Source organism: Lepisosteus oculatus, chromosome 17 (assembly GCF_040954835.1).
Source record: "Lepisosteus oculatus isolate fLepOcu1 chromosome 17, fLepOcu1.hap2, whole genome shotgun sequence".
NCBI lineage: Eukaryota > Metazoa > Chordata > Actinopteri > Semionotiformes > Lepisosteidae > Lepisosteus > Lepisosteus oculatus.
The window spans coordinates 17,854,482-17,879,384 of NC_090712.1; the positions used below are offsets into that span (position 1 = coordinate 17,854,482).

The 24,903-nt window shown below is 44.5% G+C and overlaps 1 protein-coding gene across 3 annotated transcripts in view; it reads left to right on the forward strand.

Moving 5' to 3' along the window:
* abhd12 (abhydrolase domain containing 12, lysophospholipase) overlaps nt 1-23,060 on the forward strand; it is a 28,124-nt gene extending 5,064 nt beyond the window's left edge. For 2 of the 3 annotated variants that reach the window (XM_015362776.2, XM_015362777.2), the window contains exons 3-14: nt 6,197-6,318; nt 10,127-10,232; nt 11,155-11,274; nt 13,404-13,434; nt 13,724-13,769; nt 13,931-14,060; nt 14,810-14,847; nt 16,492-16,571; nt 16,974-17,056; nt 19,143-19,221; nt 19,723-19,850; nt 20,302-23,060. In XM_015362776.2, the coding sequence (XP_015218262.2) occupies nt 6,197-6,318; nt 10,127-10,232; nt 11,155-11,274; nt 13,404-13,434; nt 13,724-13,769; nt 13,931-14,060; nt 14,810-14,847; nt 16,492-16,571; nt 16,974-17,056; nt 19,143-19,221; nt 19,723-19,850; nt 20,302-20,335 (997 nt within the window). In that variant the 3' untranslated portion in view covers nt 20,336-23,060. Of the gene's footprint in view, nt 1-2,118; nt 2,381-6,196; nt 6,319-10,126; nt 10,233-11,154; nt 11,275-13,403; nt 13,435-13,723; nt 13,770-13,930; nt 14,061-14,809; nt 14,848-16,491; nt 16,572-16,973; nt 17,057-19,142; nt 19,222-19,722; nt 19,851-20,301 lie in introns of those variants that run through there. The other variant, XM_069180047.1, reaches the window with a different exon arrangement.
* Nucleotides 23,061-24,903: the final 1,843 nt, after the last annotated feature.

A 24,903-nucleotide genomic window follows, 5' to 3' on the forward strand; every position in this document is an offset into this window, starting at 1 on the left:
AATGTAGGAACTCTAATAGTGATGAAGGAAGGAATTGAGGATCCTGAGATCAGGACAGTTTGTGAAAGGCCATGTCTTTCTAAGGCATTTTGATGTCATCACGAGGCCTGTGGGGGATCGGGGGGGTCTGGTGTCTGCTGCTAGAGTCAAAGACTTGGACGCTAGAGAAGAGGTTGGAGTGTGTTCTGAAATGTGAAATATCAGTGGTCACTTGATGACCATCCGCAGCAAGAGTCGATGAAGTATCGTTTGCCTAGCGAGGCTGTCCTTTGCATGTGTGATCCTATCCTCTGTGCGAATAGTCTCTACTGTTCAGGAATACCTGATTGCCCCTAGCTCTCTGACTGGAGCAATCTACACATTTATTGTTTAGACTTGTGGCTTTTGATGTTCGACAGCAGTCGGATTTCTTAAGCATGGTCGAGACCTGAAACACTGCTTCAACAGGATGCAGAGACGGCATTATTCAATACTAAAGTCCAAAGCTCTTGACAGGGCTGTACCTTGTGAGAGGAGGGTAGGTTCAGACAAGAGTTGCCGTCTTATCTAATCACCATTCCCCAGAAAGCTGCGAGGAATGGCCCGCACCCCTAGCTGGTCAGGTGACTATGGCCAGCAGGCTGTTCCCCAGAGCTTGCTGGGGAATGTAGTTCAGACAAGATGCAGCCCTTGTTTCATTAAACTGCCTATAACTACCTCAGTTGACTGTGTAAAGACTTTGGAATTATTCTTTCTAGAGAGTATCCCTAGGTTGTTCATTCTTGGGGGAAAAAAAAAACTATTAGGAGGCTCTCCAAAAGATTTTCTCATTTGTCATTCAAAGTGGATAATGATCACATGTGTTTTAGCAGCCAGTAGACTGATTTAACCAAAATCTCTTCCTCGTGCGAATCACATTAGTTGAAAAGATCGTTTTATTTATATACACACACATTTCTCTTTCGTGTGATGTGGCGAAATAAGAATGTTCTTCCTGAAACTGGTACTTATTCCTGGGGCTGCTGTCCTAACCTGGATTCTGTTTGTCTTAATTGGAGAATTTTAAAAGTTGTCTCACAGAGCAGCAGCAGCAGCAGCAATGGAAATCAATTGGCATTGGCATCTTTGCCTGGGCCTTTTCCAGTCCACGGGCTGAAGATTCGCGATGCTCATTAGTGAAGGGTTTCAGTAGACTTCCTGTTCCCCTTGGGATTGTTGGCAGTGACGGCTCACTGGAAAATTATCTCCTTGTCTGGCTTTCCTGCAGTCCCTCTCCCCGCAGGCTGATTACTGAGCTCTCTCTGTCTCTGACCTCTCAAGGAAGATACATAGTGTCGCATGTAGTCGCCTGCCTGTCAAATTAAAACAAGGACAGAAACTGGGCTTCTTGTTTTGTGTCCCTGTTCAGCCTGTCTGTGTTTTCAGTATGCCGCATTCCTCTTTTCCAAGCAATGGATACTTATTTCTTATTCCCCTTAATTGTAGCAAATCCTGTTGTGTTCCATTCTGCAAGAGGATAAAGGTGTAGTTCTAAATGTACAGTAATTTACTCGAGCAAATGATGTTTGTAACTCCTGCTGCAGATGGATGTAAGTGAATTTTTGCAGTAGGTGAATTTTTGCAGTAGGGTGACGTGTTTCTCCTGTTCTTTTTTCTTTCCCTGAAATTGAAACTGTTATGCATTGTGCGGGCAGTGCACAGTGTTGCAGTGGTTGACATTGCTGCTTCACGGTGCTGGAATCTCAGGTTCAGTTCCTGGTGTGTTGTCTGTTTCGTGTGGGTTTCCACCTGGTGCTCTGGTTTCCTCTCACAGTCCAAAGACATACTTTGGCTCTGAGCTCAGCTTCGCTAAAAGCTCTTAACAAAGCCCTTAAAAATCGTTGTTAAAAGCACTTAACAATCTTCTATTTCTTTAGTGAAAGCATGATGCTTTGCAGAGCTAGTGTGTGTGTCTGTGTCTGTGTCTGTGTGTGCCCTGTGCAGGGCTTGCTCGGTCTTGCACAGCTAGGCTCCCACTCCCTAGCGACCCTGAGCTGAAAATCTGCGTGCTGTCCCACATTGTATCGTATTATCAGGGAAAAAAAGCGGTTCTTGTACCAAGTCTGCTTCACTCATTTCGGATTATTAGAGGTGCTCGCAGACAACACCCTCGCTGGGTGTTGGTGGGGCCTTTGCCAGCTGAAACAATGTGAGCTGAACTGTGCTGTACACACAGGCTCAGACAGCTCTGCAAGACCCACTGGGCTGCGTTCCAGGCCCAGTGAGAATCGCTGCTAGGAGCGTCTCTTCCCCAGCCCTGCAGAGCTCGATGACCTCATCAAATCCCTTTGTGTCCGACCAAGCTAGATGTCCCAATCTCGCTTCGAGACTCCACTGGTCAGAGCAGTGCAAGTTGTATAAGGTAACTCAGTCGAGTATTTCAGGGAGTTGTTTTTGCACTGGTGAGTGTTCCTCTGTTACAGATTGCTGTTTTTCTGGTCTTTAACAATGAAACCCGCTCATGCCTAATAATGGAGTGCATAACTTGGGTGCTTTCTGTGATTTTATCAGTCTGTCTGCTGGTTGATCGGCCTCCTGCAGATCTGCTCGGCTCTCCTCTGTGTGGTGACAGAGTGGGTGTTCTGCTGGCACTTAATTAATGCTGATAAATGCTACCAAGCAGCATTGGCAAGTAATGCTGGGACATGAAGAATCGCTGCCTGTGGGAGTGGGAGGGGAATTTGCTAGTCAAATGATGGGTTACAGCCGAGGAGGTTTATATCAGCTGGTGTGCATGGGCTAACTTTGTTTATAGCACTTATCAACCTGCTAGTTTCTTTCATGAAAGCTTGATGCATCATCCTAAAGCCTTTATTTTCTGATCTTGCTGTTGAGAACTGCCGTGTGAGCCGCATGTGTCTCAGAGTCTTTCTGCTCACGGCGGAGTAATGATCAGGGCCGCCTTGGAGAGGCTCTTTAAAGCTGGCGTGTGTGTCTTCAGGGGGTGGGATGAAACTGAGGAGCACCCACATGAGCCTGGAAAGGACATGCAAACCCCACACACATAGGTGCCAAAGACCAGGATTGAACCCAGGACCCTGGAACTATGAGGCCGCAGTTAGCCTTGCTACTGTATCATTGCTTTACAATTTACTGCATCAAATTTGCCTTTTACCACAACCATTCCTGCAGCTCCCTGTCAGGCACTAAAACTCAGCAGCGGCTCATACCTTGGACGTAGTAAGCATAGTGACAAAAAGATCTCTGTGTCGTACCCAGTGAGGAGGAAGGGAAAATCGTTAGGCTGTTGAAGCGTCCTGTCCTCTGTCCTTTGCAGGACGGTCTTCTTCTGAGATCCTTACTTTGTTCAAATGTGCCATTTCTCACTGGGGCTCAGTGCACTTTCTGAAACAGTGAAGCTGCTGTGGTAAATCAGTCTGTAAGTCGCTGTGCTCTTGCCCGCAGCCTCATCTGACCTCTCTTCCCTCTCATTGAGCTCATCCTTGCCAGTCTTGGGCATCGCAAGGACTTGGCATCCAAGCCTCTCCTGAAATCGGGGACAGCTCGTGGCGTGAAGCACGTTGCCCTGGGCTATCGCTCCGACTGCGGGCCGGGCACACTGCCTGAATTTTGGCTTCGGTTATGGTCCAGCCACACAGAAGCCTGACCATGCCCTGAACCTGCAACCTCTTTTCTCTGGCTCAGACTAGACGCTCCTGAGCAGCCAAACTGCAGAGGATCGTCTGCCATCTGGAAACAGAGCAACCCCATTGCTTCACACTCTCTCATTCCTGGGCCGCATTAACATACAGTATACCAGCCGCCCAGCAGTTTCGAACGTGTTGCTCACAGTAGCTCCTGTTAGTAGCTTCGTTTGTCTCAGGTGTTCAACCGATCAACCAATGGGTTTGATGAGTCTGTATAGTTTAATGCTTAATTTTCTATGCAGGTTTTACATATGTGGTTTCTTTTCATTAAATAATGCATAATGAGACTAGAATTACCGAATGAAAGGACAAAATTCACAACAACTGAAGAGCCTTGCGCAATTTTGAAGGATGTTAGGTAGGAGGTTTTCACGCATGGTTAGCATGGTTGCAGTTGCTAAGGGTAAGTCATCTTCTAGAAGAATGCAGCGTGGCATGCTAGGAATCCAAACGCTGTTGAAAGAAGTGATCACTATAATCTTAATTTACTTCTTCAACAAAGAGCGTCACCCTGCTTTTAAAACTAGACTGCCATCTGGTCTGCTTTTCTTATGTTTGTATGGACTGCTACAGAATTATTTCTGGAAGAACTGACAAAAATATTCTGTTTTTGAAAAACACACAATTGGCTATTCCATATCAGGGGTGTAAAGCAATTATAAAGGGCAAGTCCAAATATCCTATAGTATAAATATCCTTGGTTTGCAATAAAGCAATCTCAGTTGTGTTTACTGCAGCTAGATTTATCTGTTAGCTGAACCTCAGTTAACTTAGGCCTATTATTTGAATCAGTCTGATGGTCAACCTGTTGAAATGCCCTACAGTGACAGTCACCAAAGATCTCCACTAATAATGATGTTGCACTTAGAAACTGCAGTTTAATGCAAGTTTTTATTATGCATCAGATGTATCCAACTTTGTACGTTTCCTGCCATAATTACTCTGTTCTGTAAGACACAACAATGTGCAGTCTCTGGACTATTTGCGCAACCTATCCGTATATCTTGTTTTGTCGCTCGAGGCAGTCACAATGACCAAACACTTGTACGATTTTTTAACTAGGATTAAAATAATTGTAGTTAAATCATTGTCCACTTCCAGGGGGACGTACATAAGCAAACCAGGGATAATGAACATTCAGAAACAGAAACAGAAGGAATTGACACCGTGAGAGAAATTCCTCCTTTTTAGACTAGGTATAAAGAACTTACATGTATTTGAGCACTACAAAGAGAGAACTGTAGGATTTAAGCACAAGCCTGTTGTTTTGTATTTGTAGAATTCATTTTCCTATCCGCCAGGTTGAAGTAAATGAGAGAGTGGAGGTGCATGGTGTGGAGCTCGCCTGGCCCTGCAGTGTCTCTGAATCGGCGCACGGCAGTCCTGCCGTTCCTTCGAGACGCCCCTGTCCTGTCCTGTCCAGTCCTGTCCGGACTTCTCAGGGGCGTCTCAAGGCAGCTCGCTGTTTCTTTCAGGAGAGATGCATTATTCATGAGGGGAAGAAACGTCTTTGGCAGAATGAACAAGCGGTGTGTCAGCTATCGAAAGGGGAATGCAGAGGCGTGCAATCCCAGACCAGAGGAGCTCAGCTTTGCTTTGTTCTTCTGCCTTGCTCTAGTTATGATACTATACTGGTTTACTTTGCCTCCATACTTACAAAAAACTCAGTGAATCTGAGAACTTATCAGAATGTTCTCACCCCAAGGCAGCCTGCTTTAGGTCAGACAGTTTCACCATTCTGTCATGTGTTTTGAGTTTCAGACTTCCATTTCAACATTTTGTTTCCCATTTGGTGCTCACATGAGGTCACAAGCCTAGAAAAGCTGCACACCTCAGCATGTTGTGCAACATTGGTTTGTTACTCCTTCAGCACATTTTATCATCATGAAAAGAGTTTTTAATCTCGGGAAAGCCTAAATTAGGGCCGCAGTCTGTTTCTTGCAGAGGGATTCTTTCCAGTAACTCAGGCTGCGGTTGAGGCAAGTATTGTCATGTATTTTAATCAGCCTGTGCGACTTCCTGCTAATTGGATGAATCAGATTGTGGCCGTTCTGCCAGTCTGGACTGAAGAGGGCTTTGTGAGGGCGCCTATCACGTGGCTGGACAAAACATGAGAGCGTGGTCAGTGCTGTGACAGTGTGACAGACTGGGAGTGTGTGTGCGTGCACAAGTTTTATTTATTAAATTAATTTCTCGTCAGGAATCGGGGGAAAAAAAGCATGTGGCAAATTAGGCCATCATGTATACAAATGGACGACCTGGTGTCTCCTGGGGTCAGCAGCCCTTGAAGGATTAATTGTCGCTCTTGCCAGTTTCTGTAAGCACTTTGCACAGGTGCATCTTCCAGTCACATCTCTTGAACTCTTGCAGTTCAAGTGCTTCTTTAGAGCGGTCCCTATTGGTGGATAAAATCATGTTTTTTCCAGGATATTGGTAAGATAAAGTCAACGCAACCATGTGGGGGGGGGGGAGAGTTTGAACACAATGTTTGTTTCTGTTTTGATGTAAGTAGTTCTTTTCTCCCGTTTCAGAAATGGACTAATGTTCAAAGTGAAGAGGCTTTTCTTGTGGATGCTGGGAGTCTACATAGCCATTCCATTCATCATTAAACTGTGCCCATCAATTCAGGCCAAGTTGGTCTTTTTAAACTTTGGTGAGTCAGTGGCCATGCCTTCTGTTTTATCGGTTTTATGATTTCTGTGCATCACTAGCTCAGTGCGTTGTGAGGGTGGCGGGTTTCTTTGCTGCTGTTAGAGACTGCAAGCTCATTGTTTATACTTCCATGAGTCACTCCTTCCAAATGTGTTGCACAGGGCTCGTTCGAACCACAGTGTACCAACAGCCCTCATTTCTTGTATCACCATTCAAAGGCTCTTACGTGTCCTTTTACAGAGAAGTAATGTATGTGAGGATTCTGATTTAACCTGTAGGCCGTGCGTTCAATTCCCAGCTGAGATGCTGTTAATGAAGTAGAGCAAAGTACTTCACACAGATTGCTGCAGTAAGATCCATCCATATACTTTCTAACCACTTAATCTAACCAGTACGGGGCTCACAGGGGGCCAGAGCCTATCCCAGCAAGCAACAGGCGAAGGGCAGGATACACCCTGGACAGGACGCCAGTCTATCGCAGGGCACAGATGGGCACAGATAGACACAGACAGGCACACACTCACACCGGGGCCATTTTCCCAGAAGCCAGTTAACCCACCAGCATTTCTTTGGACTCTGGGAGGGAACCCACACAAATTAGGGGGAACATGCCAACTCCACACAAACAGCACAGGAACGGGACAGGAATTGAACTTTGGGCCCCAGCACTGCTCACCGCTGCACCACTGCGCCACCCACTCCAGCAAGATAATTAGCTCAAATGTAGTTTGATTTGCATAATAGAGTCAGACAGATAACTATTATGCACAGTGGTCAGCTCCAGGAATGTTTCCGAGAGGGAAAGTATCTAATTTGTCAGGAAATGGCAACAAATGAGAAGACCAGTTTAGCAGGAAAGGTCAGAAACATTGCAGCAGGATTCAAATTATTTCACATAATTTTAGTTGCATTTTTTCAAATTAGTTTTGTACTGAATACAGAATGTCCAATAGACACCTTTAAATACTTGTGTTCACAAATGTATTTCAATTTAAAAGCGTTGTGGTTTTAAACTGCATAATCAGGTGCTGGAGTGTCTGCTCATGTTTTAAAAAATCTTCATGTTTTTAAAACAAGGAGGTGTGTAACCTTGATTCTGTTTCATGCAAAAAGTTGAAATCCCAAAGTAGGTCACAAAAGCCAGCAGGAAATAGGACCATACAGAATCATATTCAGTTAGTGACATGTGTTAGTGGTCCTTACGTGATAAACCTGCACGTTGAGCTAATCAGCAAGTAGAATCAGGAAATGCTTAACCAGCAAAATGCTTTTGTCTCTGTTCTCTTTCTTGAGTTTTGAGTGCTGAAGGATGCCCCAGCAATGAATCAGAAACACCCAAAAAAAAGGAACAAAAATGTAAAGCAAATTCCTGAATAGACAGTTATTTTACTGTTGTGAAAGTAGCCGCCTGTGCTAAGATCATTCTTTTTATCGTTTTCCTGTGCCTTCTTTTTTGAACCCTGGTATTTGCTAGCAGACCATGGACAGGGAGCAGAATTGCAAGGCAGAGCTGTATGTGGTGTGGTAACAGTGAAACGGCTGTTGGGAATGATTTTGCCAGTGTGTGCACTTTAAGGAACCTCGTAACTCTAGCAGAGATCAATGACTGGGAAGTGTGTCCCCAGTGAAAGTCTTGAATGCAGGGCACATATAAAAGACATATCAGCTTCAGTAATACCCCTGCACTGTCAGACATGTTGTCAACACAGCAGCAAGTTAATGAGATATACTGTAGCACTGAAGTTGTAGATTGACTACAATAAATAATTACGTTTGCAGACGCCTTTATTCAAGATGACTTAAGTCCAAAGCAATCACTGAACAGAAACAGTTACACAGAGCACCAGCAGACTAGTACACAGTGATGCGCAGGTTTGCAATCCAGCTAATACAGCAAGTGAAAGAGGTGCAGCCTGTACAGGGGGTTGGAGATGGGGCAGCCCTGCTTCATGGTTTCAAGGTGCGCAGCCCCAGGAGAGGATGAGAGGGGGTGTGAGGTGAGAGAGAGGAGGAAGCAGGGTGTGGAGGACAAAGATCTTCGAGGGGGTGATGAGAGGAGAGCAGTGCAGTCAGTGAAGAGTGTGCAGGTCACCAGCTGTAAGGCGGAGGAAATCTAACACAATGTGGAGGTCTTTGTCATGCTTTTCTCCCTAACTGTAAACCTTTTTACATGCGGGTGTATCATGTGTTGCCCTCAGAGACATAGGCAGCCACAGATTTCCACTGTCTCTGAAGAGCCATGTTCTCAATGAAGTAGTTATGGCTACTGTTCCTTCAGAGCTAACTTTAGGTTCTGTATGCGAGCAGGGATTTAAAGGTAAACGAAGGCTGTCCCTGATTGAGTAAATTCCAGTGACATCTGCCTGTGCAGCATGGAATAAACCTATTACTTGTTCCAAAAATGAAAGCTGTCCATTTAATCATTACACTGTGCTTTACACTGTTTGCTTATGTTTTAGTGTATTATTTTATTTGATCTATTTGTTACAGATGGAAAGGCTGCTGAATTGGCATGAGTGTGCTGTGAAGCATGGTCGATTACAGAGAGGTTTAGGAAGCGTATAGGAAGTATTTTATGGTTTGCTTGCACAGCATCATGATGAGAAATGAGGGGAAACTGTGAGCTCTGTGTTGCATTAATACTCCAGCCAAAGGAGAGGCTGTTTCTCATTCAGATCGTTTGAGTCATGGAACATATACAGCGAAAGTACACCCCTTTACAATTCTATGTTTTTACATATTAAGACATATCTGACCTTCACCTAGTCCTCACCAGGTCCAAACAGTAGAGAAATCTAACCTTATGTGACAGATAACACACACAAATTTTACTTTGTCATTGTTTATTAAAGAAAAAAAGTCAGCATTCAGTAGCCTTGATATAAGATGATGTCTTAATATGTGAAACGATAGAATCTTAAGAGGGTGTACTTCTTTTTCACATCACTGTATAGCTAACTGACAGGAAGACTCGGAAAGAAAGGATTTCCTCAATAAAAACAAGGTTATGTCCTTAGGAGTTTAATCCTTTAGAGAGTGCTGTTTATAACATTGGGGGTTTGAGAGCTTTTTTGCAATTATTTCCATTTTGTTCTGAGGGTATCTTGAATCTGTTGGGGAAAGTGATGTTTTCATGTTATTCCCACCTGATTTGGGATCACCGGTCGCGTGTGTTTTCACGACTCGGATCTTGGCTGCGATCACTGCGACTGCACACGGGAGAGAAGGAGGAAGGGTTGGCAGACGCCTCTGACCCACCCACCTTCAAGCCAGTTGACTTTTAACACGACACAGGCTACTGACTGGAAGGGAGGCGCACTCCTCCCCTAAAGCACCGCATGCCTGCAAGCCTCAGGAGGCTGCAGGGGGCGCTCTGACACTGAGAGCCGACAGAGTCCCGGCCGACTCATCCCCTCAGCAGCGTTCAGCCAACAGCGGGCGGCCATGTGAGGAATCCCAGTCACAGTCAGCTAGTGACATGACGCATACCTACAATTCACAGAGTCCAACCTGTACAAGCACCTTTAAAGCCTTCAGAAATCCCCTGGGGACATCTGGTACTGACCCGTCTTTCTCCCAAGTAAATCTGCAGTTCTCTTTTGATATATTATACCATTCTTTGCAGAGCACTTCATTCTATAGCTCAGGATAACAGCTGTTCTGAGAACAGAAGAAAAACAGTTCTGAGAATAGTGGGGTGGCTAACTTTTGAGTTGCTTTAGATGGCATGGTTAGTATGGAACAAAATTAAAAGTGTTGTGAGCGCAGGCTCTTGTGTGCGTGACCTTGCTGTGCCCTGTCTTTTCCAGTGCGGGTGCCATATTTCATTGACTTGAAGAAGCCTCAGGACCAGGGTCTAAACCACACCTTTAACTTTTACTTCCAGCCCGAGGATGGGGTCAACGTCGGAGTCTGGTAAGAGAAACGCTGAGGGGATTCTGGGACATTTCGTGATCATTGCCTAAGCCTCCTGTCACAAGAGCGTGGGAGTGCTCCAGACTGCTGACAGTATCCAGGAGTGCGAGCACGCTCGCAGGGGGCCTGTGTGCCAGCAGCACGGGGCCCTTCCAGGTCTCGCCTGGACTGCTCGCTAGTTTCTCCTCCCTGACAGCGGGAAGGGCAGTCACTCCCAGGAGGAACCAGGCTTCATCCCATTAAATCAAGCAAATTCAACGCGACAGCCACAATTCTATGCCGATGACAAACACAGTCTTCCTCCTAGGCAGAATGACCAAGCCAGCTTTGAGCTGGAAGCGCAACGAAAAACGTTCAGTGCAGAGATTGCTAGAGGAACGCAGAAATGGCAGAGTGGCAAAGCGAGGAAGCAAGGATTCCTCTGGCAGCTCTTCCTCTCTCACTGCTGCCAGGCTCTGGCCAGCTGTGGCCAAGGCCTTAACCTGCACTCAGGTCTGGAGGGCACTCTGCCTGGGAGACTCAGGTGGCCAAACATTTTCCAACATGTTCTTATCCATCCATTTTCTAACCACTTCTTCCGCATCAGGACTGCGGGGCAGCTGGAGACAATCCTGGCCAGAAACAGGATCCATCCTCAGACACACACACACACAGGCACACCTGGACCAAGTTTTCCAGTATGTCTTTGGACTATGGGAAGAAACTGGAGCCCCCAGAGAAAACACAAGGATACCATATAAACTCCACACAGACAGCACCCACTCAAGGTCTGGAATTGAACCCAGGGCCCCAGCACAGAGAGGCCTGGGTAGCTCCACATCTTCTTATCTGTCACATAGCAACTTATGGCTGCTGCAGTGTTTCGAAGGTTGGATTTGCACTGAGGTCTGGTAACCTGTGGGTGTCCTCCTCCTGTCCTCAGGCACACAGTCCCTGCCGTGCTGTGGAAAGACGCCCAAGGGAAGGACCAGGCCTGGTATGAAAGCACCCTAGAGTCCTCCCATCCTGCCATGCTGTACTTGCACGGTAACGCCGGGACCAGGTATGGCCTCACTGCACTGACCTGCTCTTAATTTGATTCCCTTGCTTAGCAGACACCCTCATCCACAGAGACTTACAGGACTTGCAAGGAAGCATAAATCAACATCAAAATCAAAATAAGGCGCAAGTGCAAAATTAGAAAGGTTATAAATGAGAGGAGGCTATTCAGTTATTTCATCCCATGATCTCATCTAGGTGATTTTTGAAAGGAGCCAGGGCATCGTCTTCAACAACATGACCGGGGAGTTTGTTCCACACTCCCTCCACTCTTTGTGTACAGTAGTGCCTCCTGTCCTGACTGGAGGTTCTCGTCCATTTGTGTCTTGAGAAGGAGCCAGAGTATCGGCTTCGACGACATGGCTGGGCATCTTGATCCGTACTCCCACAGTCCGTTGTGTAAAAACGTGCCTCCTAATATGCAAACTGCAATGCAAGTGCCACACATAAGCAACAAGAAACGATTGAGGTGGTAAGGTCTAAGGCAACAGCAGCAGACATAGGCAGTGCAGATCGAAAACCATTGAATAAACACCTGCGTCCTCTATTTACAGAGTAACTTGTATTCCCAAAGGGAGAATTACTAAACCGCAGTGCGGTATTGCGAGACAGTTACTGAAGAACGAGTGCTAGGGCGTCGCAGGCGCTGTCGAGCCAGGAAAGTCTTGAACAGGCGCCCGAAAGGCGCCTGGGTTCTGGGGGAATCGGGTACCGCTGAGGGGCAGAATGAGGGGATCGGGAAGTGGCCGGACAGAGACGGGGTACATGAAGCCTGGTGAAAGAGGAGGAGAGGCACTGAACCAGGCTGCAGGTAGGCAGGAGCACAGTGGCGGACAGGACAGGGGTGTTGAATTGCATACGGGTGTCAGTAAGGAGCCAGTGGAGGGACTGGGGCTCCAGGGTAACATAAGGAGAGCAAGGAAGAGAAAAGAGAAGAGGGCAGATCGTGTCGGCAGCAAGGCCTGACAAGAGAGTGATGCAGTAGCCCAGCTGGGACAGTTGCAGGGTCTGGGCTAGCTGTTGTGTAGAATAGTTGGTAAGGAAGCAATGGATTCAGAGACCGTTGTTCGAGAAGAAGTGCCAGAGAAAAATGTTCTGGGAGATGACATCACAGTTGTTCCTTGATCTGCAGTTTCTGCTTGTACTGAAGTTAGAAGTTTATAAATGTTTTAGTACCTCCTTCTCAGTTGCCAGTCTCCATGAGTAAATGCACTAAAGCAATGAGGTGTCGTGCTAATCAGCACTGTACTGTAGGTGTCCTTTGCTAACAGAGTGGGTAAAGTGAGCCACTCTGTTAGCCTGACTTCCTGACCTAAAGGAAAGGAGTTCAGCTGCTCCCCAGTTCTGCTCAAGCCCACACAGCTATATGAAGCTTGTGAGCTGGCGGGTGTCCAGTAAGCAGTTTGTGTCCCTCTGTCTGTCTCTCAGGCGGACCAGCTCAGAGGTCACCGGTCAGCAACACTGTAAATACCCAGTGGCTGTCACATCCTGCAAGAATGTTTACAGCAGTCCTGTCCAGCAAAGAATTCAAATTAAAAGCAGGGTTTTAGAAAATCAATTAACATACTGAAAAGATTAGGAAAAGGAAATATGGAATACATATTAACATTATATAGAATACAAGAAGGGACACAATCTTTTGTGTGTGCAGAACTGAATGTTTTCTGAAATGTATTTTTCATGATCCCTTTTAATAATCCATGTTGTTGGAGTGTATTAAACTGAGAAGGTAGGCGCTCAACATTAGAATGTGTCTGAGAAATTTACCTTGGGCAAAAGTCATCTTTAATATTCAGGAATAGCGATCTGGCCTTATAAGATTCATCTAGTCGTGTAAGCAAGTCTATCTGAGTTCCCCGTGTCTGGGGAACAGGCTACGTTATTAAGTGACTGGAGAGGTTTATTTGTTTGATAGTATCCCTGGAGGGAGATGTGCGTCATGGGCTTGTGAGCCGAAAGCAGGCGGACCGTCTCGAAGATCTGAAACGATGAGCCCAAGAGGGGTACTTGGACATTGCATTTCAAGAGTTGTGCTGAATTAAAACAAGGGGTTGAGCTGTGAGGAGAGTTGTACAGTCTGTAATGTCACAATGTAATGAACTGTAATGTCACAATGTCACTGTCTTCCTGCAGGGGAGGAGACCACAGAGTACAGCTGTATAAGGTAAGACTTGCAGGCTCACTGCTTACAATTCTGACCTTGTCATCTAGAATTAGAAAACCAACTCTGAACTCCGTTTTGTCTCAATAATCATAGTGAGTAAATGACTCTGTAACGCATTTACAAAAACCTATGTTTTGAGTTTTTAAAAACAGTTTTGGAGAAACGCTTGTGTCTGAAAGATACTTGTAAATTGCTGATGTGAATTATTTTAATTAGTGTTTCAGAATTCGGCAGCTTTCTGTCCGGTTTAAAATACTGTTTTGTGAAGTGGTTTTCTTTTTCTTCAAAGGTTCTCAGCTCCCTGGGCTACCATGTAGTCACATTTGATTACAGAGGTAAGTAGCAATGACATGTCCATTTGTTTTCTAGTAGCGTGAAGCTCTGAAATGAGGCCGTTGCCTGTGTTTCCTGTCAGTGGCTCTGCGAGTGTGTTGGAGCTCCTGGTGGCATGAGCACGAGGGCAGTGGGGTGTCAGAGGTGTGACTGCTTCTTTCAGGCTGGGGAGACTCTGAGGGCAGCCCCTCCGAGAGAGCCATGACGGCCGATGCCATCTTCCTCTACAACTGGGTGAAACAGAGGATTGGGAACAATCCTTTATACATCTGGGGCCATTCCTTAGGGACAGGGTGAGTCTTACTAATATTCCTTTTGACTCACACTGAGATTTTCTGGACACTCCACTCAAAGCACTTTACAGGTAATGGGGTCTCCCCTGCATCACCACCAGTGTGCTGCCCCACATGGATGATGCACCAGTACGCTCCTCACACACCAGCTCTCAGTGGGGAGGAGAGCAGAGTGATGAAGCCAGTTCAGAGAGGGGGGTTATTAGGAGGCCATGATGGGTAGGGGCCAATGGGAAATTTGGCCAGCACACTGGGGTAACACCCCTACTCGTTTTGAGAAACGCCCTGGGTGTCTTCCTGCCATTACCGAACATGGGACACTTTAGAGAAAAGCCATTATATCCTGGCTCGAATTTCTGTTTAAAATTCCAGGATAAAGAGAATGGCATTTTTGCTTTGCTGTTCAATTAATGGGGAGGCATGATTGCAGTAGCATGAAGGCACAGTGCTGACTTGCAAAGGGTGTTTTTTCAGCTGAATTTGACAAACTTCTGAACTTTGTTTAATCCACACTTAAAAGATAATACTTGGATTTAGAAAAGACTGACTAATCCCCCCAGTGTTACAGGCATTGGATGGGGTTTGAGCCTGATTCTAAGGCATGGAGCTTCACCTCACTGATTCAGAACAGATGATGTGTGTTTTCTTTACTGGTCCACTGATGTCTCTGCAGGGTTGATATTACTTTCGTTTTGGCTCTAAGGAAAACTCTTCATCACTAATGAGATTTATCCTGTTGTCTTTTCCAGTGTGGCAACAAACCTAGTAAGATATCTGTGTGACACAGGTAAGCATGCACTCATTATGTTAAGACCCATTGTACAAAGCTAAATATACCCCATATCTAATCTGGCTGAAGGAACAAGTCTGTCATTGCAGGCTTGCTAGATCCCCAGTGCTCTTTAGACAGAATTAATGTGGAGCACGAAAATGAAGAGTAAATGTTCTGTCACACTCTTTTGCACAGAGGGCATTTTGCTTCATCTGGGATTCTTATCTGACACATTTCTTTTTTTTCTATTTTTTGGGAAAAACCTGTGAGGCTCCGCTACAGGTGTATGTCACAGATTATACCGTACCTTGTAAATGTTTGAATTATTTTTAATTTATAGAGATTTAACTCCAGGACAGCAGTTTAAGGTACATTTGGGAAAGCAAAGTAGATGTGGCGATATGTATGAAGTCTGTAGAAGCTGGCATCTTTATGGAACATTTCACAGGATTTCCATCCATGCATTCATTTTCCAACCACCTATCCCAGCAATCAATGGGCACAAGGCAGGGTACACCCTGGACAGCACACCAGTCCATCACCAGACACTGTCACAGACACACACACGCTCACACCAGGGCCAGTTTTCCCAGAATTAACTTGTCTTTGAACTGTGGGAAGTTATGGTGCACCGTCCTGTGGATCCAGAATGAGGGGCTGTAGTGACAAGGGGTCTCCTCATCCAGGAGAGACTTTGGGTTTTTAGCTGTATAATTGTATCTGTCCACAGGGCACTGTGAGTAGCGGCAGCGGTTGGTTAGCACACGGGTGTAGCTGTGTGTAGGGAGGGCCGTTGCTGAGAGACCTTGTCCTTTGTCAGTGTGGTCTGTGCGTGAGGGTCATCAAGTGTCTGAGCAGGGAATCTCTCACTCCGTCCCTCAGACAAGTGAAAACTGTACATACAGTATTAGCAATATAAATCATCAATTTCCCTTCGGGATCAATAAAGACTTATCTATCTATCTAAAGCAAACACAAAGAACATCATGTCTTTTAGTCAAATAACTCAAACCTTTGCACCGTGCTGAAGGTTAGACAAAACCTTGCAATTAAAGAGAATGAGGGTAAATGGACACTGTACGCAGGCTCACATGTCTGTCTGCTCATGGAAACTCATAAACGGCTGCTCTTGTGTCTTCTTGCGTTTTCTGTCCAGTGCCTTGTAGATCTGAGCTCATGTCCTCGATCAGCTCAGTCACTGACTGTAACACCCAGAACGAGCCTAACTGGCATTGTAAATCAAAATAGAAACAGGGAACAGTTTACCAAAGATGAAAATACGGAGACACAGAGCTGTGAAATTTTCTAGCAACACTATGTGGAACCAGCAGTACCAAAAGAATAGTTTTTCTCTGGACAGGCACCAAGACAGTGATCCACACTCCCAACTTGTTAATGTTGCTGATGGGACCTTAGCGAGGACAGCTGTTAAATAATTAGAGATTAAAAATTCATGCCTTTTGTTACAGGCGTCTCTAATTACTGCACTGTTTTATAAGTGATGTGTTAAGTGTCACATAATCCTCCCTACATGACGAGCCTTAAATAAGCCAGCTCTGGTTTTTCACTGATAATTACCATTGTAGATCTATGAATCTGAATGTTGCGTATCCGGAAATTGTTCCATGGACTGATAACTGCGATGTGTCTTTGTCATAGGGAGCCCTCCTGATGCCTTGATCTTAGAGTCTCCCTTCACCAACATAAGAGAAGAAGCAAAAAGCCACCCCTTCTCTATGGCAAGTCCATATCCCCCATCTCCTCTTTCTCCCTCCTCGCGTCCTGTTTGACAGACTGTGACTGGGTCCTGTCCTCTAGTCACAATAGGCTCGATCTGAACTGTTATATGTTACATGTGATATAGCTTGTCACTCTGATGGGAAATGCTATGATAGGAGTTGATTTGTTCTTTCAATCAGTCTGTGTGCTTCTGTTTTCCGTACAAAGGAACTTTACTTTGTGCTTTTCAAATGCTCCCTAAGAACATAAAATATTAACATCTGAGTGAGATCACTAGATCAATGTCACCTCTGTTAAATTCTTATGTTACTTAGGATCTGTGCAGGTGCGGACTAAAAATCTTTTCACGAGATGTTACCATTTTCGCCTGCACCATTTATTTAATTTTTTTTCCTTTTCAGATTTACAGAAATTTGCCGGGATTTGACTGGTTCTTCCTGGACGCTATAACCGCCAATGACATTCGGTTTGCCAGCGATGAAAAGTAGGTAGAAGCTTTTCTCGTTCAACTGTAGGTCGTGTGAGATCAGGGTCTGGCAAACGTCCTGCTGGTTTTAGACAAGAAGCTACCGAATTTTTGCTGAGCCTGAAACAAAAGCTAGCTTTTCCCTGTAAGTCACAAAATCATCATTAAATACGTTTTCAGACATGCCAAGTGATGACTAATGACTCTTTAAAATGTTAGCTCAGCAGTTCCAGGTACCTAAACCATGTCAGGTACTGATTAATGGCACTGCTTTCTGTCTTAGACGGAAGAGCGCTGAACTATTTTGTTCTTTTGCTTAGAAGTCTGGTTTGAAGTTCAGTTCAATTCACTTCTGAAGACCTCTTTCATCCCCAAGGGCGGCAGTTTAAGCAGTAGTGAAAGTAGGAATTGTGCGGAATTTCGGAGCTCTGGGATGATTCCAAGTCACTGAGAGTAATGATTAAAACAAAGACATCCACTCTTCCCAGCCGACGCCCTTGTAGTCTGCAGTGGCACTGCTCACAATGGCGTTGTGCATGCAGTCATGGAGACCAGTACACAAGCATGCAGGTCTGTCATTATCTTGCGCACCTAATAAGCACCTTTGTGCCAGCTCTACTGAAAACACAAGCTTTTATAACATTTCACACCAATTACCTTCTGTTATGCTTCTTTTTTGCATACAATGTCACATAATCACATAATTGTAAGAATAAGTGTGGCTCTTGGAGGATTAAGGCTGAGGTAAACTGATACCTCAGTAACACTGGGTCTGGGAGTTGGTGTGCTGTAGCTTGTGATTTCTTGCAAAGGCAAGCCCAGTAAACAGACACAAATGCAGCCATAAGGTAAGAATCCAGTGCTCTTTATTCAGACTGGTTGAGCTGCTTTATTTTACTTCCTGCAAAGAAAAAAAAGACTACGCTTCTTTTGTGCTCCTAACTGATTTCTTCCGCCCCTCACTATACATACAGTACCTGCTTCCACATTGAGATCTCACTCTGAAATCCTCACGAACTCAGTCTCTCTCTGGGAGTTTCTCTCAGCCTCTTCCGAACAAAACACTCCTCAAAACGAACTCTTAGACCCGCGGTTCCAGTCAGAACCTCCTCCAGCTGGAACTGGAAGGCTCTGCTTTCTATGAGACAGCATCTCATTCACTCACAGCATGATGGGTAATGTGGTTTGGACAAACAACTTCATCTTGTCTGAAATACAGTCCTCTGATGGTGGTTCTTGTCTGAAAAATACAGGTACTTGCAAATCGGTACAACTGATTTGTTCTGTTGAATCTGGAGCCACAGGAAGCTCTTCACCTCAGACAGAGGATGACCCTGCTAACAAGGTCCTGTTCTGTTGTGAGTGGGTCTCCATGGTGACCAGCAGTCTTCAGCTGTTGAGGCATGTCCTGTATTTAAGCAACAATACTGAAGGTGTTTCAAACTCACAAAGCACCTGCTTGTTGTACAAAAAGGACAGTTGTCGTCCAGAATCTCAGAGGCTCCAACGTATTCATTTCTGTTGATGTATAGGGAACAAAAAATCCCTCTGCTTTACATTTTACCCCATCAAGACCACACATTCTTCTCAGAAATTACTCAAGTTAACCCTCAGTAAGCAAGTTACTATTGTGTCCTGTACTGTGAAGTAAGTAAACGCATCATACTCTTTTTAGGCCTGACAATAGGTCCATATCAAACTTTCAAGCTAAGGTCAATCTGGAAATCATACAACTGTAATATAAGTTTTACTCACAGCCTGATAGTTTTCTTATTCAGATCGGTATTGGAACTGTATTGGTATTGGTTTCGGGCACAGATTTTATTATTTGAATTGGTAAAAGCAATATCGGTTGTTTAGGGATTAGGGATTACCTACTGTATATGTGGCTTCAGTCATATTTTTGTTTGGGGAGGATGATGTGTGTGAAATATGGATTGTGAAGACCTTTGAACATTGTCTTTGTTGTCATGGCTCAAGCCATGGCTCTTGGGTTTTCTTCCCTATGACTTTTGCACTCATTCCAGTTTAGATAATCGCTGTTTCTGTACTCGGCACTAAAAAACACAGCAGTACCCCAGTCAGCTCCCTCTTGTTTCCACAGTATGAACCACATCTCATGTCCGCTGCTGATTCTCCATGCAGAAGATGACACTGTTGTGCCATTTCACCTAGGAAAAAAGGTGCGTTTCTCTTCCCATGGATCATGGAGGTGTTTGTGTTTTCCTAGTCACAGCAGCTCTAACTATATGATATCAGAGGCTTGTGGGACATGTTTCACTTGCAGCACGTGAGTTTCTAAAACTAATTTATAAGTTAGAGGAAAAAAGAGAAATAGTATTGTCCAGTGCGCTTAAAGATTTGCTCCAGAAATGCTTAAATAGAGAAAAAAATGTATTTACAACAACATCTGGGGTCAAAAGAGTGACATCATCTTCAGCACTGCAGGAAACCCAGGAGCACAAGTGTTATAGCCCTTCTGTAAGCGGCAGCAGGGATCTTTTAAAGTAGAATTTACATGGCACATTCAAGCTATTTAAATTGGTATTTTATCACACACATGTGGGATAATACGAGGCACACCACATGAGCACCGATGGGTCACTCCTGTGCACACAGGCTGCTGGTCTGAGCCTGACACGGCTGCTGCTGTTCTTCAGCTGTTTCTTCATGTCTTTCCACAGCTTTATAACATCGCTACACAGTCCAAAGGCCTGAGCGGACACAAAGTTCAGTTCATTCCATTCCCCAAGGCCCTGGGCTACAAGCACAAATTCATCTACAGGAGCCCAGAGCTGCCGCATATACTGAGGTACCCTTCTCTCTCCTGGAGCTGACCATGGACCGACTGAGTGGCAGCAGTAGTCAGAGGGGAATATACCTTGTAGCTGCGTATTTGAGAAATGTCCATTGTTATGTGATTATGCAGTTTTAAGTGTGTTTAGGATGACTTGAGTCATAAAATAAGCGACACTGATATTGTTTCGGAATGATCCACTGCTGCTGTTCACCACATTAGTTTAAGCCTCATCATGAAACCAGTAAACAAGGAATCGGTTAACTCTTGCAGCTTGCCTGGGTCATGAAGCAGTTACGTTTTACAACAGATCAGATTACAAGATTATCTTTACAAGTCCTTGTTTTTGTGGATTGATTTTAGGGATCTGCCAAGGTATATACTTCTGTGAAAAAGGAAATTTTCTAGATCTTATTATTGAAATAGACCTCATTTTTAATTTGATTCTCGTTTTTTGTCTGTCCAGTGATTTCCTAGGCACCTCCCATTCGCAAGTATAGTTTGCCACCATGGCACCTGACTGTTCCTCTTCACCCCACACCTCTTCCTGCGCCGGCCCCCCGGCCCCCCCAGCCCCCGACACACACAGTGATCCACGCATGCAGGTCGAGGCGCTCTGCTCATCTCTGTCATCCTTCAGAGCCGGACATGGGAGTAAACACGACAGAAACCGCGTGTGGGTCTGTATGGATGCAGAAGTGAGAAACAGCTCAAGCACAAAGACGATTGCCTGCACTATCAAGCGCCTTGGCACTGGACCTCAAGCCTGAAAGGGACAAAGGATCTGAGGGCGCCCGGGACATTTAGCTGCACCGCAACGACGAGGAGGAAGGAGTTTCTTAAAAATCTCAACGTGTTACATCTAGACATGAGAAACCAGTCTGCGTGCTTGGTGAACAGGAAGATTTCACAACTGGTCAAGCAGATGCGAAAGCCCGGAAACTGGACTAAACTGGGCTGGATTGGATTTTTAAATTTGAGCCTTTATCGTTGACTGGCGGACCTGGTTCCGGTTCCGACAGAATTTGGCAGGCCCAGAGATCCAGGCAAGAGCATGTTAGAATTCAGCAGGATATGTCAACGGTACCCACTATAAAAATGTCATTTTGTTATATATTTCTGAATATATGGATTTTATCAGTAGTTTTCTTGGTCTGCTTAGAGGCCATTACAAACGGCTGCGTCTGAGTCTAATCCCTAACATATTCCCTTGCATGACAAGGGAATGATCTGGCAAAGGTTCAGGCGTACTGTATGTTGTCCAATCCTTAGCTCATTTTCCATAGGATCTTACCCCCTGTTGCCAGGGATACCAACAGAATCCCTGTTAAGTGGACCAGACCTCTTTTAAGAGGAGTTCCCAAATTAAACAAAGTGTTCTGGAAATTACAAATTGTAATTTCTGAGTGTCAGACTGTCACTCTTATAATCTGTTTGTGTGCAAATACTTTAATTGGATAAAATCCCCTGTCCATGCCAGAGAAGTGACTCAAATTAGAATAGGCTTTCAAAGCTTGACAAATAACAGCAGTAGTGCTGGAAAGTTTAGATGCCCTGGGAAATATAATTGAAAATCAATTGAACTTTGTAGTTGAAATGATAAGTGCAGTGAAGTAGACCTATCTAAAATGTATAAATTGTCTTGTATTCTAAGTGGGCATTCATTTTCCCTACTGTGTTTTTCAAACCATACATATGCACGAGACTGTTATTTATGCTTTTTGCAATACTGACCTGTCATAAACTACCCCCTCAGTTATAGAAGGGCGGTATTTTAGATTTCATTCAAGAATTAAATGTTGCAAAGGCACCTGTGTAACAAACAAGGTCACACAACTGCATCAAGCACCACAATAACTTCTCATAATAACTAGAGCTCTCCGAACACACAGGAACACCTGGCAGGAGATTGTTGAGTTTCTGAGCTGCTGCCTTTCAGCCTTTCCCTGTTTTCCTAGTACAACTCTTCTGAATTTTTATAGCCTTAAAGTAATAATCTGCAGGTGAGGTACTAATGGAGATTAAAACCCATATTGCTTCGTTGGAATTGAACGATTTAATTTGCACTACACATGCTGAGTGCTTCTCAGTAGGAATTCTCCAGGTTCTGTTGTGCAATAGTCACCTGTACTTTTCAGACAGGTGTCACATTCTCACAAAATTAGCTTAGTATTGAAAATCTACAGGAGATGAAAATAAGGTCAGATGTGGGTTTAATGTGTAGTTTAAAAGGAAAGGGTGATTTATAATTTGATTTTTTTTATTTTACTTGCTTTTTACTTTTTATGGCATAGGGGGAAACATACCAGTGAGTGATCTGAAACATGAAGGAGTTCTACACTGTGTGTTTGGGTGTGAGAGAGGCGTGTTGAGGTCTCTCTCGTGTGCAGGTCCAACAGCAGCTGAGCTAGAGATCATGGAAATGCTCCTTTTCCTTGTGACAGTGCAGATTCTTCTGCAGAAAAGCCACGGCTTCTCTGTTAACCCTGCACTTCACCTGCTGTCATGAAAATAAAGTGGCAGACAGCATGAAATCGCTTCTGAGCAACTACAGCTTTTCTCCATTGGCTGTAGCTTCTGTACAGCTTCCTACTGTATAACATCCTTCATGCTTCAGATTTCCACTGATAAGTCTTGTTTAATTTATTAACCTCTTATACATTAAAGCAAATCTCTTTTTCCAGTTTAAGTGCTTGACAAGTGAGCACTTCTTTGTAGTCTAAGAGAGACCCAGGCATGCAGTGAGTGGAGTGCCAGCTGTGCCAACTGTAGTGGTTTGCTTACCTGGAGGATTCGGCCTATCGCGCTTCATTGCAGAACTCCTTTGTAAGTAGAAAAAAGAAACAGCTGATATGCACACGACTTGTATTTGTCCTCGGTGGCTCTGGACACATTTAATTTTTTCCATGAGTTGGTGAAAAAAAAAAAAGGAAATGCCACAGATCCTGCTTTGTACGTACCAAACCACCTGGGCAGAGGAACAGGAAATAAAAACTTGAAACTGCGGGATGGTCCTGGGCAGCTGGCAGCCTTGGATGAGCCAATAGATGATGTTTTAAAACTCCAGGGTTTGTGTTTGTTTTCTTATCTCACTTGGTTCTTTTAAGAGACTCACAGGGTCTTTCATTCATGTACTCCAATATCTTACTCTAAAGATCCATTAATGGGCATTTACTGGAAGATGTACTGTAACTAACAACAGATCATTAAATACAATGACTCTGATGTTTCTTTACTTACTGATACTGTACTACTGCTGTATTGCCTGATGTCAGCTATAATTTATCATTGTTCAGAAACCTAATGAAAACCTTTCATGAATATATTTATAACAGGCCAGTGTCTTTTAATTATATGCTCTGAGTAGCCATTAAATCTTCATCCACATTACAAGCGTGGAACATTAACACTGAAACTGAATTTTATTTAATGTGCAAAGACACTGCCATTATTAGTATTATTATAAATGTTTAATCTAAAAACTTACAGCAGCTACCCGCTATATTGGCGTTTTCTACTGACTTGTCTCATTACATTCATACTCCTGACTTCTCTGGTATTCAGCTGTGGGCTCTGTGCGAATGTGAGGATGTTTCTATTCAGACTTGCTGTGTCTAACCAGCCGAAACGGCTAATAAAACAGTTGGTGGGTGATGGACAGTGATCTGAAAAAGTGTCATACTGCTGATTGTTCCCAGCCCTGTTCATTTTTCTTAAAACAGTTTAAGAGTTTTTAATGTTTATTTAAAAAAAGAATTACACTTAAAAAATATCACTCTAGATATTATGCTTTTTGGAAATTGAATCTGGCAAGGATACCAGGAGGAATTAGATGAATAAGGGGTTGTATGAGGGGGCTGTGAGTTCTGCTGCCACAGAGCTCTTGGATCCTGGGTTCAGTTCTGGTCTGGAACACCTTCTGCGTGGAGTTTGCATGTTCTTCTTGTGTCTGAGTAGATGTTGTCATTGTGCTTTATCTTCTTACCACCTCCCAGAGGCATTCTGGCTAGGATAACATTCTTTCTTGGGTATCTGGGGTATAAAGTTCTGCCTGATACATCCTGATAAAGCTCTCGGTTGACACAATTGCTGCCAGGAATTAGTGGCTTTCTGCAAGCATGGATGAGATTAGTACTTCCTTAACAGCAGCTGAAGAATAGCTGGGTAACTCCAATAGTACTGCTGTGATCACCTTCAAGGGCTTTCAGCTTTGTGTGACTGGTCATAGTTGAGCAAGTCAGAAATATGGTCTCAATATAATTTAAAATAGAATGCAATAAAATAGTGGGTGGCGTGGTGGCACAGTTGTTAGCATTGCTGTCTTGCAGCGCTGGGGCCCAGGCTACAATTCCTGGGGTGCTGTCTCTGTGGAGTTTGTATGTTCTCCTGTGTTTCTGTGTTTTTTTTCCAGGTTTTTCAGGAGGTTCTGCTTTGCTCCACCAGTCTAAAATATATACTGGTAGGTTAATAGGCTTCTGGGACATTTGGCCCTGGTGTGAGTGTGTGTGTGCCCTGTGAATTGTACCCACTGCTCACCAGGATGGGCTCCGGCCCCACTGCGACCCTGTAGTGGCTAAAGCGGATCAGGAAATGGCTGGATGCATGAAATAAAACAGCAGGTATCTATCCATCTGCACATGTAGCACTGTCTTTAAATACTTACACTATACGTGCTGAGAAATGGTGACATTAATTTGGCAATGTATGCATCTTTACAGCCCTTTCACTTTTGTGTGAATAGTGATTTTAATTGAAACACAACATCCATGTCACAACTGCAGTGGAATGAAATATACTTGAATATCCGCAATGTACACAAGATACTGTAGCACCCCAGTAGAACACAGCCTGTTCAGACTGCAAGCCAGCAAAGTGAACGACCTAAAGACTTACTTCATGTTTTCACGTCGTGGGTCTGTTAGAAGTGTCGCTTGTTCGGGGCTGACACTGCACCGACCCTAGACGCGGTGAGCACTGCAGAGCGGCACTGCCGGCACCAGTGTGGGATCCATCGTTGATGTTTAAGCCAGTGAAGTGGACCCTGCTTCTACTTACTGAACGAATGCTT